At 42.9% G+C, this 16,285-nt stretch overlaps 1 protein-coding gene across 1 annotated transcript in view; it reads left to right on the plus strand.

Moving 5' to 3' along the window:
• LOC148479249 (vomeronasal type-2 receptor 1-like) overlaps positions 1-16,285 on the plus strand; it is a 75,224-nt gene that overhangs the window by 12,552 nt on the left and 46,387 nt on the right. Inside the window, exons 2-3 of the mRNA XM_088454669.1 lie at positions 12,870-13,161; positions 14,668-15,507. Of these exons, the coding sequence (XP_088310795.1) occupies positions 12,870-13,161; positions 14,668-15,507 (1,132 nt within the window). The remainder of the gene's footprint in view (positions 1-12,869; positions 13,162-14,667; positions 15,508-16,285) is intronic.

Raw genomic sequence — 16,285 nt, forward strand, 5'->3', positions numbered from 1 at the left:
TCGGTCAAAACTGCAGTGTCTGCATAATTTTATCATTAGTTGCTCTGTACTAATAACACAATGCAGGAGATATCTCCTGCAGGAGGCTAATTAGTGCTTCAAATTTCAGTCCTCATTATTATCAGTGGGGGCTATAATTTGAACACTATGTAACAAACTCCAAAAAGTGAAGGTGGTGACAAAGGGATGGGCTTACTCCCAGACTGACATGAAATGGGAGGCGTGCCATATGGGCATGCCCCCAAGTAACATAATCTAGAGGGCATGCCTATGAAAATTAGACCACTTCCCCTTTTTGGGTGAGTAACAGGCACTGTCCCATTCTTGCACAGGGCGCACCTTCTCCTGGAGCCAGCCCAGCAATGAGCAATGCCCTCTTTCACAATGTACCCTGTGGTTCTGGTATTCCTGTTGAACTACCTTGCCATGGTTCCCCTCTCAAAGAACACTGCTGACTTCCATGGGAGGTATCTCCTGTTCACCGAGGGCATGTTGATTTAAAGAAGAGATTTGTGTTCTGTTTATGAAATCCCTTCCAAAATCAAACTTCAAATCCCTATTAAAATCTAATGCAAAACAGAATGCAAAATCAAACTCAACTTCCTCATTACTTCCTATTAGGCCAAACGTATCACATGCACACTAATTAACAGGGGAAAAAATTGGAAACACTTGTGCACACTCTAGAAAAGTGAAAGTGGTTTAAAAATAAATAAATATAATAAAAGAAAAAAAATGATATACATATATATATATATATATATATATATATATATATATATACAGATAATCACCACTCACAAGTGTTAAATCACTCACAATAATATATAAATAAATAATGCGGTTTTGGTTCACAAGCCACTTGCACACCATGCCTGGGAATGGCGAGTGCAGTGAACTTCTGACTATATATATTGCAACATTTTATTGTTTATTATGTTTATTATTATTATTGTTAGTTATTATGGTGAGTGCAGAGCCCCTGTGATTTCTATTTAAACAATGTGGTCACATACCATGTTGCACCCCAAATTTAGGAATGGTGAGTGCCGTGGATTAGTGCTTCTTGTTTATTATGATTAATTTTTATAATTAATCATTTTTGTGATCACATTTTCTCATGCACCCCTTTTAACTAGTTATCTAACTTGTGTCAGCTGTTTTCCTAGGTGCTTAGCAACAGGTGTGCTTGGTAACTGTCTCACATTTAAAAGCAAAGTTGCTGTGAGCTTTAAACCTTGATAGCATACCCTGAGTTTGACACTAATGTGATGGCTATGTCCATGTTGTAATTCTGAGCGATAGAGTGGGGACTTGCAGTAAAGTGGGGTCCCGTGACGGGGGCTGCAAACTTAAATGCACTGATCAATTCATGAACCAAAACCCCACTGTTTATTATGTCTATTATTATTATTTTTAGTTATTATGGTGAGTGCAGAGCCCCTGTGATTTCTATATATACATTGATATGGTTACATGTGTATATAATTAAAAAAATGTTTTTTTTGTTTGCCTGGCCATGTTGGCTGAACCCCACCATGGGGGGTGTATGTCTGTGTGTGCACCTTTGCTATGGGGTCCCAAAAGAGTTAGTTGGGCTCCAGATACCACAGGTAGGTGCATGGCATAGCAAAGCCGTAAGCAGCCATTATTCCTACAGCCAGACTGTCCAACATAGTTTTGGGAACTTTTAAAAGCATTGACATTATTCTATTAATTTGGGGATTTGAAGTTCTATTTTGAGTTTGATTAATGTTTGATTTGCGAATCGAATGTTAGTAAATGAAGATATATTTGACTATAGAAAACATTGATGTTTTGCCAATATTCGATTTTGAGTGAAATTCAGTTTTGTGTTCGATTTGACAATCAATTTTAGCTTTAGTAAGTCTCCAATATCAAAATAAAATGGAAATCGAACCAAAATCAAACAGAATCTAAACTCAATCTTTAGTAAATATACCCGCATATGAGGCAGCCATTTTGGGTGCACTAGATACAGTGGTGCTTGAAAGTTTGTGAAACCTTCAGGATTTTCTATATAAAACTACTTCAGATTTTCACACAAGTCCAAAAAGTAGATAAAGAGACAAAAAATTAGACAAGCTCGTATTTTTATTTGTCCCCAATACCCCCAAAATATACAGCCCATAATGAAAAGAAAAGTAGTGCAAGATTAGATGTGTTCTGTCCCCCCATGTTTTGGTTATTGTTTTGGTTCTAATTCATAGTGGAGTTTTGGGTTTGCCAACATCACCCTCATGTGTTTTGGTTTTGGATCTGTATTTAAAAAATATTATTAAAACAGCTAAAAAAACATAATTTAGGCCTGTTTTTGATCCTATTCTATTTTTAACCTCAATACCTTTAATTTCCAGTCATTTACAGTCAATTTTGACCACTTCAAAGCTCACAATATTATTTTGATCCAGTTTAGGCCAACAGGTTGCACCAAGCTAACTGGCTCACTAAGCTACTCAAAAGCAGTGGGTAGTACAAACACGTAGCAGTTCAATTTTTAACATGGCACACCTAGAAAACAGATTGGCACTGCAGTGGAAGACAGGATGACAGTTTAAAAAACTATACAACCACATATTATAAACCAAGAATGTTTTAATTAATCAATAACTAGATTGGAGGCCCGAGGGAGAAGGAGTATGTATGTAGTTGAAGGAACGAAATGAAGCATTGATTTATTTGTAAATTGAAGCAAACTTTTGAGGGAGGAGGGGAGCACTTTATAGAGAAAATTTTCCCATTCAGACCCTGCTCCAGTGGAGCTTTCAACAATCTATGTTCCCTATCACATGCACAGACACACATATATAAACTCGGGTTATTGTTTGTGGGGAGGCAATTGTTAACCTACCAGTATATTTTTGGAGTGTGGTAGGAAAACGGAGTACCCATTGGAAACCCATGCAAGCTCAGGGAGAATATACAAATTTCACACATGATTAGTGTTGATAATTTAACAATAAAAAAAGCAAATCCCAATGAAGTTGATTCCTCAGGATTTAAGGTCTAGTCATATTGAATAATTAATTATATGATTTGATGATACTAGTCTGCATCTGCTTAGAAGCTGCAGGAAATAGGGCATATATGCCTTGAAGAGTAGCTGGTGATGGATGGCATTACAAAATACAAAAGAACATGAATGCCCCCAAAAAGTACAGTAATATATAATACACTGCCTGTCAAACACACACAATCTTGGTAAAGCCCATAATGACAAGTGGTGCCAAATGGAATTGTCCTTGGGCCCTTACACCCACCTTTATGTTGTATATTAAAAATGACATGTCAAGTTTGACAAACCAATCACTTCAGCAACAGGGACTTGGGCCCCCACAAAACAGGCTACAAATGGGCAGCTAACAGTGTTGTTGGTAATGATGGGCTTAAGGCAGCTATGCTGACAGTGCTGTCAATGTAGTCAACAGTGGCAAGATGTCATCATTCCCACTGCAATCCACCATTACAGAAGTCTCTTTACTTTGACATAATTGCTGGTAAAGGTCTTCCTCATGGAATTTATAGTTCATTTTAATGAACATAAACTTTTCCACATTTTGAGGAAGTAGCCTCTTATGCCGCTCACTGACAAGGTTCCCGACTGTGCTGAAAATTCTTTCTGTGTACACTCTGGAGGGTGGGTAACTTAAGTAAAGCAAAGCCAGTTTTTACATGGGCCTCCATATTGCCTTATTTTTACTGGCAGCAGTCAAAGGGATTATATGACATGTCTATTTGTATACTGTCATTAAAATAATCCTCCACCATTGGATGGTGACCGTATTAGATTGCATTATGGTAAAGGTGTCATTAATTTTGGCCAACTCTTTTAGACCTGACCAGATGTAAAAATGTTGTGTTCACTCATTCACATCACCAGTGGGTCTCTTGGGAAAGCTATTTTATTTTCCTAGCAGCCACAGTTGCTGGAGAAACTGAAGGAGAAGATTTCATCATGTCATGTGCCACTTGAGCTGACTACTTGCTCACCAGGACCTCTTAGCATCTTTTGAGATCTATGTCAGTTGGAAAGAAAGACATGATGTATGACTTGAAGCTAGGATCAAGCACAGTCACCAAACCTTAGTGATCCAATTTCATGATGTTGACAACCCTTGGATTCTTGAAAAGCGAATAAAGTACTTGATCTAAAAATCTGACTTACTTAGCAGAATTTAATCTCCTACTTCAGTATCTCAAGCTGTTTTTCCATAAGACTAATTAGGGGAATCACCTGACTCAAGCTGCCAGAGTCTGAACTCACTTGATAGGTGACTACTTCCAATGGTTTTAGCACCTTTCACAGCACAGAAAGTATTACCCATTGTGTTGGACTAAGGTACATTCCCCCTCCTTTCCTTATGTCATGGCTTGTTGTGCAGATTTGGATGGCTGTTGCTGTTCCTCCATTCGCTGAAGAATATAAAGGGTGGAATTTCAATTGTTACAACCTCTTGCTTCAGTTGGTGGTATAACAAATTGAACTTTTTTTGCATCCACTGAAATCTTCTACATGCACTTGCTGAATGTTTTTGGGCCACAGACAGCATCTTTTGCATGCCTTTGTCATTAAAAGATAAATCTCCATTGCCAAATTGATTGTGTGAGCAAATCATGGGATGTGCTGGAATTCATCCAGATGTAATTCTCTCACAATATTTGTGGCATTATTAGAAATCACAAATTCCGAGGAGAGCAAGGGTAAGCCATTTTGCTATAACATCCCTGAATTTTCCTAAGAGGATGACACAAGTATACCTCTTATTAAAGCTGGTGATAGAGAATAGTCTGCCTCGGAAGAGCTGGCATTGTGTGCTACCTACTGCTGCAGAAGGTGATACACTCACCAAGTGGGCTGTCACAGTCAAGTAATTTTTCTTTTGCACAGTTTTTCTTGTCCACATACAGTATTACTTGGTTAAGTGGACAGAGGGTATAATCACATTTTTGTAAGGAAATAATTATCTTTTTTAACGTCCTGGTACAGGAAAATTGCTTTTCTAGTAAAATGGACTTGAGATGGATTTTGGTAGTAGGGACACAGGACCTCAATTAACTGTCTAAAACCTGATGCATTAATATTATAATATTGGATGCAGATCTAATACTAGCATAGCCATGATGGCGTTAGTGATCTGCTGTGTGACTGGATGACAGCTGTTATACTTGCTTCCTCTTGCAAAGGATTGTTTAACAGTCAACTGTTTTTTGAAACTACTACTTGTTTTCTTTGTCCCCTTCTGAGTTTAAGATCCACTGCCAGCAGCAGCAGCAGGCCTAGCGCTCAAGGATTCTTCTGAGGAATTAGAAACCACAAAGGTTAGCAGAGAGCATTGCAAATTGATTGGATCAATCACACATTAGATTCTAATATAAAATTATTTTATACACTGCTGTGAATCACTGATTGTAATGGTGGACACCAGTGTGCACCAATAAAGGGTTAATGTTGCACAAGGGTTAATGCTGCAATGACAAAAAAACAGTGTGCGGTTATGCACCAAGGGTTAATGGAACTTAATGCTGCAGTGCTCAGTTATGTAAGTTACTTACATAGGCTAGCACCAGTGTGACACTGAAAACTAGTAATTATAGATGCTCCTGCAGTATAAAAATGAAAAACAATGCTTTGCTAACTGCCTACATCAAAAACTAGCACAGCCAGTATTACTATAAGATACATGTGGGACTCATCACTCCTCACATCCAACTCCTCCAGTTGTCCTGTGTGAAATGGCGACCAAATCACCTTGGGAGGGACTTATATCAAATAAAAAACACACAACATCTGATGATGGGAAGATGACGTTTTGCCTCATTTTGGAATCCAAACCTGACAGGAAAACTTGAGCCACGACTCTCATTCACTCGGAAACTAGAAGTTGGGTGGGCTCGGTTTTCAGAAAACTGAGGACCTGATTGAGAAATCCGATGATGAACGTACATCTCTGATGTTTCCAGGTCTGTGGAAAAACCTACCTCCCTGTGCTAGAGCAGGTCTGCATCAATCACCGCCCAGGTATTCATTTTTATCATCATGAACACATCATCCATATTATAATTCTCTTTCAGCTCTTTATATTTTGCTTTGTCTAAATGTACTGGCCTGTTTTCTTTATAGCTTGTTACAGTGGGTCAACATTTTTATTATATCTAGGAGCCAGCTTAAAAGTTTAGGAGTCAGACCATTATCCCCAGCCAAAATACTTAATATATTAAAACAAGTATAAACCACCCCTCATACCACTCTGACCTCCATTGTGCCCATCAGATCTCAGCATATGCCCATATCTGGCCCCATTTCATAGTATTCCACACAGTAGTACCCAAAATTCATAGTATGCCACACAATACTGTAAGTACCCTTGATTCATAGTTTGCCACACAGTAGAACCCTCGATTCATAGTATGCCACACAGTAGTGCTCCCGATTCATAGTATGCCACACAATAAGTGCCCTCCATTCATAGTATGCCACACAGTAGTACCCTCAATTCATAGTATGCTGCACAGTAGTGCCCCTGATTTATAATAATTTACATGGAACCTGTAAGCATTCAACCTTTTGAGCCCACTTCCTTAAACTTTTTTCCATCTTAACTGAGTAGAGACATCCACACTAGCAACTATCTATAACATTACAATATTAGCAGTGCCTTAGACTTTAAAACATATCTTAATAGGCAGACCATCCACATTACCCCATCCTCGAGGACTCTCACATATACCAGCTTCTAGTACACTGACATTTACCAGCTTCCTTTGACCCCATGCCTCTTCTCCCCTACATAACCTCTACTGCCCCCTCAATTCCCCACCTACCTCAAAAACCAGATTTCAATACCTCCACATATTCCCCATTTCCCAGATATATCAGACTTCATTGCTATCACATATACTGTAGTAATCTTTCAGAAGTCCCAAATTTATAAATGCCTCAATTGACCCACATATAGTATATTAGCAGCAGTGACCTCAATGACGTTATGAATAATTTGTAAATGGTAATTGATTAATTTCACCACTAATACAATCACCTCTGCTTGTTGTTCTTCACCTTGTAATGAAAGCAATCATTGCTGGCCTGACAGTAGATAAAATATAGTCACATATGGAATGTTCAGGCATATACCTTCCATCCACCTGTCATTCCTTCAAATGCATTGCAGGGGGATTCTTAACTATAGCCAGGATAGTAACCTGCCCAAACCTATAACTATTCCAGTAGCTATGCCCTGCCCACCCAATGACCACTGGCTCTGGCTACATCCCTCCCATTCCTACTCTTATTGGCCTGGCAGCAGCTACCTCCCCACCTCCTCATAATGTTGTGGGCTACCCAGTCCCATGATCCCTGCCCACCTCTGGATGGTCCAGTGAGGAGACAGAGCAGTGGTTGCACAGTGAGTCAGTAAATAGCTGGTTGGATATGCAGCAGGGGACACTCCACTGGGTACACTGCCCTGGCCAGTGGTGCCCCCCTCTGCCAGGACTACTGTATGTTGGTGTCCAGGGCACATGCCCCGCTTGCTCCACCCTAGTTACGTCTCCGATCAACATGTTCTACTGAGTGGTTATATTTGAGATAGACAGCTGCTGGAAAGCTGAAATCAGCATGATCAGCAAGCTTTAACAGTAAGCACACTCCGGGCACCAGCACCAGTCCTGCTGTATCTTGGTCAATAACATGGAACACACTGGGCTCCATGTACTAAGCCTTGGAGTGAGATAAATATGATGGAGATAAAGTAACAGCCAATTAGATCCTAACTACCATGTCATAGGCTGTGTTTGAAAAATGACAGTTAGGAGCTGGCTGGTTTGTACTTTATCTCTGTCCATTTTATCTCCCTCCAATGCTTAGTAAATAGACCCCGTGTTTGAAAAATGACAGTTAGGAGCTGGCTGGTTAGTACTTTATCTCTGTCCATTGTATCTCCATCAAATGCTTAGTAAATAGACCCCTGTGTTTGAAAAATGACAATTAGGAGCTGATTAGTTTGTACTAGGGGTGTGCACCGGACACTTTTCGTGTTTTGTGTTTAGGTTTTGGATCTGGATCTTTCTTCGTGTTTTGGATCTGGATTGGTTTTGCCAAAACCACCCTTCCGTGTTTTGGGTTCTGGGTTTTGTGTTTTGGATCTGGATTTTTTCTTAAAAAATAAAAAAAACCCGCTAAAATCACATAAATGGGCCTTTTTTTGTTCCTACGCTATTAATAACCCCAATAACATTAATTTCCACTCATTTCCACTCTATTCTGAACACCTCACACCTCACAATATTGTTTTTAGGCCAAAAGGTTGTACCGAGGAAGCTGGATGACTATGCTAAGCGACACAAGGAGGCGGCACAAACACGTGGCCCATCTAGGAGTGGCACTGCAGTGGCAGACAGGAAGCCAATCAGCGTTATGGTGCCCATTTGCATGTAGCACGAACCCGGGAGATCCGTGCTACATGCATCTGTGTGATTGGCACAGAGCAATGACAGGTCCGTGAGACCCGTCTGTGCTGCTGTGGTAAAAAAAAAAAAAAAAAACCTGTGTAAAAAAAGAAAAAAATGGCGTGCACCCCCCCAAAAAAGAGCAACCAGCCCCGGGCATTAGTAACCCAGTGCTGGGTGTGCTTAAATACAGGGGACAAACGACGTAGGGGTCCCCTGTACTTAAGCACAACCAGCACCGGGCTAGTCAGAACCAGCGCTGGTTGCCAAAATACGGGGGACAAACGACGTAGGGGTCCCCTGTATTCTGCGCAACCAGCTCTGGGCTCTGATCCGGTCCTGGTTCTGGAAATATAGGGGACAAAAAATGAGTAGGGTTCCCCTGTATGTTCCAGAACCAGCACTGGACTTTTTCTAGCGGGGGGCTGATGCCACAGCCAGGGGAGCCCTTTCACCGGGCCCCCCAGCCGCAGCATCAACCCTGACCGCTAGTCAGCCCAGGCCGGGGATCCCTGGAGAGCTGGGGACCCCCCCAATAAAGGGGTCACCCTCTCCAGGGCACCCCAGGCCCAGGCTGATAGCCCGGGGCTATCCCCGCCACCCCTGGTGGCGGTGGGTGGCGGGTTGATTGTGTGGTGTGGTGTAAATAAAGAATATCAAACATTGTCTTTACAAGTAGAACTGCAAGTCCCAGCTAGCCTGCCCCGCATGCTGGTACTTGGAGAACCACAAGTACCAGCATGCAGGGCATTAAGGGCCCACTAGTACCTGTAGTTCACCTGTAAAAAAAATGTTAAAAAAAACACAGGACACACACACCGTGACAGTATAAGTTTATTAAACATACATACACACACACACACACATGTACACATACTCACCTATGTAACCCTGTAGCATCGGTCCACTTGTCCGGTAAAGTATCCCTAGGGGACCTGTGAAAAAAAACATACTCACCATCTCCTATGCGAGGTTCTGTCCTCTTCGTTCCAAAGTAGGCATCCCCGGGCATGGCAAAAAAAAAAAACGAAAACGCGATCCACGAACTTAGTACCGTTCTATAGAACGGTACTTCCCGAATGAGAGCTTAGCGGCGGGGTATCACCATGGAAACCCCGCTGCTAAGCGTTCATTGGCTGAGAGAGGTCATCTCCCGTCTCTCAGCCAATGAACGGCTCCCTCCATTGTAGTCAATGGTGGGAACCGCAGGGTAAACTTTAATAACCTTGCGGCTCCCAGCATTGACTACAATGGAGGGAGCCGTTCATTGGCTGAGAGAGACGGGAGATGGCCTCTCTCAGCCAATGAACGCTTAGCAGCGGGGTTTCCATGGTGATACCCCGCCGCTAAGCTCTCATTCGGGAAGTACCGTTCTATAGAACGGTACTAAGTTCGTGGATCGCGTTTTCGTTTTTTTTTTTTTGCCAAGTCCGGGGATGCCTACTTTGGAACGAAGAGGACAGAACCTCGCATAGGAGATGGTGAGTATGTTTTTTTTCACAGGTCCCCTAGGGATACTTTACCGGACAAGTGGACCGATGCTACAGGGTTACATAGGTGAGTATGTGTACATGTGTGTGTGTGTGTGTGTGTGTATGTATGTTTAATAAACTTATACTGTCACGGTGTGTGTGTCCTGTGTTTTTTTTAAACATTTTTTTACAGGTGAACTACAGGTACTAGTGGGCCCTTAATGCCCTGCATGCTGGTACTTGTGGTTCTCCAAGTACCAGCATGCGGGGCAGGCTTGCTGGGACTTGCAGTTCTACTTGTAAAGACAATGTTTGATATTCTTTATTTACACCACACCACACAATCAACCCGCCACCCACCGCCACCAGGGGTGGCGGGGATAGCCCCGGGCTATCAGCCTGGGCCTGGGGTGCCCTGGAGAGGGTGACCCCTTTATTGGGGGGGTCCCCAGCTCTCCAGGGATCCCCGGCCTGGGCTGACTAGCGGTCAGGGCTGATGCTGCGGCTGGGGGGCCCGGTGAAAGGGCTCCCCTGGCTGTGGCATCAGCCCCCCGCTAGAAAAAGTCCAGTGCTGGTTCTGGAACATACAGGGGAACCCTACTCATTTTTTTCCCCTGTATTTCCAGAACCAGGACCGGATCAGAGCCCAGAGCTGGTTGCGCAGAATACGGGGGACCCCTACGTCGTTTGTCCCCCGTATTTTGGCAACCAGCTCTGGTTCTGACTAGCCCGGTGCTGGTTGTGTTTAAGTACAGGGGACCCCTATGTCGTTTGTCCCCTGTATTTAAGCACACCCAGCACTGGGTCACTAATGCCCGGGGCTGGTTGCTCTTTTTTTGGGGGGGAGGACGCCATTTTTTTCTCTTTTTACACAGGTTTTTTTTTTTTTATTTACCACAGCAGCACAGACGGGTCTCACGGACCCGTTAGTGCTCTGTGTCAATGACACAGATGCAAGTAGCACGGATCTCCTGGTCCGTGCGTGCATCTGTGTCATTGAAATACACAGCAGCACAGACGGGTCTCACTGACCCATCTGTGCTCTGTGTCACTGTCAATCACACAGATGCATGTAGCACGGATCTCACGAGTCCGTGCTACATGCAAATGAGCACCATAATGCTGATTGGCTGAGAGCCGTGACAGACGGCTCTGTCAGCCAATCAGCACTTTGCCCATTAAAGGCAAAGGCATTTTTTTTTAAATGGCCGCTCGAGGCAAAACCTCGAGATCCGACAGCAGATCTCGAGGTTTTGCCTCGGGAGAGGGATCCGGGGCAGACAGGGAGATCCGAGCTTGGGCTCGGATCGCCCCGGATCCCCGAAGTTCGGGTGGGTTCGGTTCTCAGGGAACCGAACCCGCTCATCCCTAGTTTGTACTTTATCTCTGTTCATTTTATCTCCATCCAAGGCTTAGTAAATACACCCTTGTGTCTTCTGTTATAGTGAAAACAAGCTTACAAACTGGTCAGCATATGGTTGGATGCCTTTACTAGGTGAGAAGTCAAAGTGTTTTCCAATTTACACTGCAACTTTTTTCATGGCAGACAAACGCATGCTGGGGGGATCCTTTTTTAATAAAATGTACCACCCCTGGCGTACAGAGAAAAAAACATTATAATATTAGAACTAAATTCTTAGTTCTCCTGTGTCACGTAATTGTTGTGCTGGTTGTCTGCCACTCCCTTCACTGTGAATTAGCAGCCTGAGGGTCTCATTCAGACCCGCTCGTGAGCGCTGTACGCTCGCAAGCGGGTCGATGGTGCCCAAGTGTGCATCGCACGACGGAGGGAGCTCCGTCGTGCGCATGCGCGAGACCCAGCGAGCGACGGGGAAGCCATCGCTCGGGGTGACGCACCAAAGAGGGCGTGCTGTCAATGGTGATTGACAGCATGCCCCCTTTGGTGGGTGTGCCGGGGGCATGGCTGCCCAGATGGAGGCATTCCCATGGGAACGCCTTCCGTCTGGGTCCGGCGCCACTGACATCACTAGTGATGTCAGTGGGAGTGATTTTGGCTCTGATAAAGCCAAAATCACTCCAGGACTTGCGGCAACGAGACCCTACCGCAAGGGTCTCGTCGCAAGCCCGATGGTCGCTATGGTCTTGACCATCGCGACATCATCATGGACGCTCGCATAAGCTGTGGGTGGTAACCCACAGCTATGCGAGCGTCCAGGAGGCCGCTCCAATTTTAGGTAGGCCGGCCCTGATTCAGATATGTACACCGTTGAGTGATTATTGGCTGACTGCACATGTATCACGGTCTCAATGTGCACACGCCAAGGTGCCAGATGGTGCATACACACGGAGCGATCAGACAGCGATAACGATATTGCTGTCTGATCGTCCTGCACCCTCACTCGTGTGCTGGATGATCAATATCGATCATCCAGCACACCACCAAACTGCCAACAACTATAGCAACCCATGATCAATGATCGTGGATACCTAAAGTAACCTTCTCGATATCGAGCAAGTTTGCCTGCATGCATGGCCAATGGACGATACCTCTTTCATCCATATGTGCCTGCGCATCACTGGTCATTGGTAGGGGCCAAAAAATGAACGATTTGACTGACAACGATATGAACAATATAGTTATCGTTCAATTTGTGCACTAAAATCACCCCGTGTGTATGTAAATTTAATGATGCCGCTCACAGTAAGGATTCCTTTGCAAACTGATTGACATTCAGGGACTGTTTGGGAACAGTTACTATATAGCATATATATTATTTTTTGCAATCATATAACATATGTAGAAGTAATATCGCTATAACTTTGATAAACAATTGTAAATAAAAATTGTATCTGCTGAACATTTCCAAAACCAGTTATTGTGTTTGTACTGCGGTATGTCCAAATGTTGCTTTTTTGTTAGCTCTATTTCATCCTTAAAATGTCTGTTTTTTTTGTTTCCTTTCCTTACAGGCCTATACCTCGTTACTACAGACATGTCCTGTCCTTCATTTATGCTATTGATGAGATAAACCAGAATCCTGATCTGTTACCCAACATCACTCTGGGATACGATGTGACTGATTCCTGTAATGATGTGAAAAAGGCTGTAGAACGTGCGCTACAGATCATATCTGGTCCCGGGAACACAATTCCTAACTTTTCCTGTCTAGATCATGACAAACTGGCTGCTTTTATTGGGGACTTTTCTTCAGAGAGATCATTACACATAGCAGAGATATTAAACCTTTATGGATACACACAGGCAATATATATTTACCATATTTTATTTCTAATCATGAATTGCGTGTTCTCCTACAGCTAGCGTCTATTCGTCATGCAATGTGAGACACCTGGCGTGACTGTGATGACGGAAATGAGTAGCGTACCATACTTTTTCTATAAATTTTGCTTTTTATATGTATCACAGATGCAGCAAAAAGCAACTTAGTGTACAATAAATGCTGGGCTGTGACATTAACCACACAGAAACTGGTTTTACACACATACATAGCTGCAGAATAAGAACCTGACAAGTGAAAAAGCGGCTGACGCTGCATAGGAGCCCTAATTACACAGAGTTAGACTCAGTCACACATAGATGTACAAATGTCGCATATCAAATTGATCAGTGTAATCTAGCAGAGTAGTTTTATTACTTCCAGTTGTTTTATTCATGCAAATAAGATGCACATTTTAAGCGAGAAAGAGCTCGGGACACCTGCTGAGTCACCCGGGACTTACTGCATCGGGAGGGGCTATATGGTACAATGGAAGCCACAGTGTAAAAGGACACATCTGTAAATCCCTCTCCCAGGTTCATAAGCCTTTGTCGGGGAATTGATGTCATCGAGCTGAATGTATGTCCGACAAGTTAAGGGCTAAAGTCACCAGTGTACTGAGCTGTGAGAAGCTGTGGAAGGTCACAAATAATCCAGAAGACAATCCAAATCCAGATGAGGCAGATAGAGCCATCAGAACCATTGGCTTAGCTGTAGAACAACAAGTATATTCCATCATCAAATAATAACTAATAACGGCTAATAATTTATAAAGATTAGAGACTTATGAGGAGAATAAACCTCAGATGCAATTTGTATGGGACTAAGCTAAGTGAGTGTAAGTACATGAATGAATACATCATCAAGATGTTGTCTATCACCCAGGAATTTGAGCACATACTCTCACAGAGAATCTGCACCTAGCATGGGGCTGGTGCAAGCTTTGATGGTGCTAGCAAAGGTTGCTTCTGAAGACTTTATTTGTATAAAGTCACAGATGTGCAACTGGCAAAAGATGCAGACATACAAACCACCGTGTCCAAAACAGGATCAGGCAGCACCAATGTGTGGTCCATCTTCCATACTGTGAACCAGCACAAATCTAGTCAGTCTGGGGCTGTCATCTCTATGGAAGCAGTGCAAAAAACGGTTTCCTTATCCCACAGCCTGAGAAGTGCTGGAGCCCTGTAAGACATCTCTGGGCTGTGGATACTACAAAATTCAACAGCTTTGGGTAGAAGTTGATGATCATAACTGGCAACTAATATATGCAGCCTAAAAAATAGTTGTATTTCAGGGTGTTCCTTCTTGGTTGTTTCTTGTTCCTTCCTTTAAATGCATCTGCTAAAATAAGACTAATAATGACCTCCCACAATCTCACCAGCAGTTATCTCACACATCTAATACACATCTTATATTATTAATTGTTCAGTCATATATGCTGGTGAAATACATTTATGCTGTTTAACTCTCCTTATTATATTATTTAGATCAGTTATGGTGCAACAGATCCTGTTCTAACCAACAAGAAAATGTATCCATCATTTTTCCAAACACTTCCCAGTGACCAGACCCAGTACCTGGCGATTGTTAAGTTACTCAGGCATTTTGGCTGGACGTGGATTGGTGTAATTACCTCTGATGATGATGATGATGATGGAGAAATGCAGAGTCAGGAGTTAAAGAGAGTCACTGCTCTCCATGGTGTCTATATCGAGTACATTATTAAGGTAGTAGATGAGTTAGGGGATATATTACAGAGAAAGGCCGAGAAGAGCAGACAGATATTTAACAATTCAACCTCACAAGTTGTTGTAATTTGTGGTACAGTTAAATTTTCCACAATATATTTTATTGAAAAGCTATGTATTGGTGGCCAGGAGAGGACTTTCATCTTGCCAGCAAGTGTGAATATTCATACGATTTTAAGTTCAAAAGATAAAGCATTTTTGCATGGAGGTTTTGCCTTTTCACCCGCCACTAAAAAGATCCCCCAATTGAAGAGATTCTTAGAAGAGATTAGCCCTACCAGTCGCCCAAATGACATTTTACTGGAGCATATTCTGGCAGCTCACATGGACTGTGAGACCTCAGATCCTTTACTGAACCGATTAATTACATTCGAGTATTGCATTAACCTTCACAAATGTAACGACAGTGTGCAATTACATAACCTTGGCAACCTTTTATACAACACAGAAAGCTTCGGAATCACTTACCAAATATACAAAGCTGTCTATGCTATCGCACACTCTCTGGATGAAATGCAATTATATACATCCAAAAACCACAAGGAGAGTTACATAAAAAACCATAAACACAAGCACAAGGTAATGCAATTCTTGTCTTATCTCATTTCACTTTGATAGAGTAAATAAACTGCAAACAATAGGCTTGATTCAGAGATGTAAGCAATGCCGATTTCTATGCAGACTGAGCGATTATTTCCCATTGCACATGCATGTCAGCCACACTGTACATGAGCAGTGATCATTTTGTGATTACGCCCACATGGTGGATCCATTCCCAAACAGAGCGGCAGGTAGTCTGCATCTGAGGAGGTAATAGGGGGTACAGGGGCATATTTATAATGGGTGCAAGGTGTGCGGTCCCCAGTGATTCACACATGCGCAGTCCAGATATCCCAGTAACACGGCGTGGGCACCATATATCCCCAGAGACCCGTGCATGCGCAGTAGACTCTGAAATGATGCCAGAGTCTACTGCCGTACCGGAGAGGAGGGGGCCTGATCGGAGCCTGCACTCGGGCCCCCTCCTATCTTAAAGCGCCTCTGAGGGGGTGGCTATGGAAATCAAGCATGTCTGACCATTTAAAGACGATTTTATTGGTTTGCATAATTTAGCCATTGCAATCTCCTTTCCAGCTTGAGAGTTCTCAGTGTGTCAGGAGAGCTGCAGTGTTTGTGGCTGGTCAGATTTGCCCCATATGCTGTATGGCTGCCCAATTTGCATTAGTGTAACCAATATTTATGCTGTTGTAAATCATAAGATGGATATCCGAATTTAGCAGTGGGTGTCCCTATGCTCGAGGAAGCTTTGGAAGCAATAGCATATTTTAATAGTTGCGTTCTGTGCAAAATCTCAGAT

This window comes from Taudactylus pleione, unplaced genomic scaffold, assembly GCF_031769625.1.
Source record: "Taudactylus pleione unplaced genomic scaffold, aTauple2 ptg000627l, whole genome shotgun sequence".
In the NCBI taxonomy this organism is placed as follows: domain Eukaryota; kingdom Metazoa; phylum Chordata; class Amphibia; order Anura; family Myobatrachidae; genus Taudactylus; species Taudactylus pleione.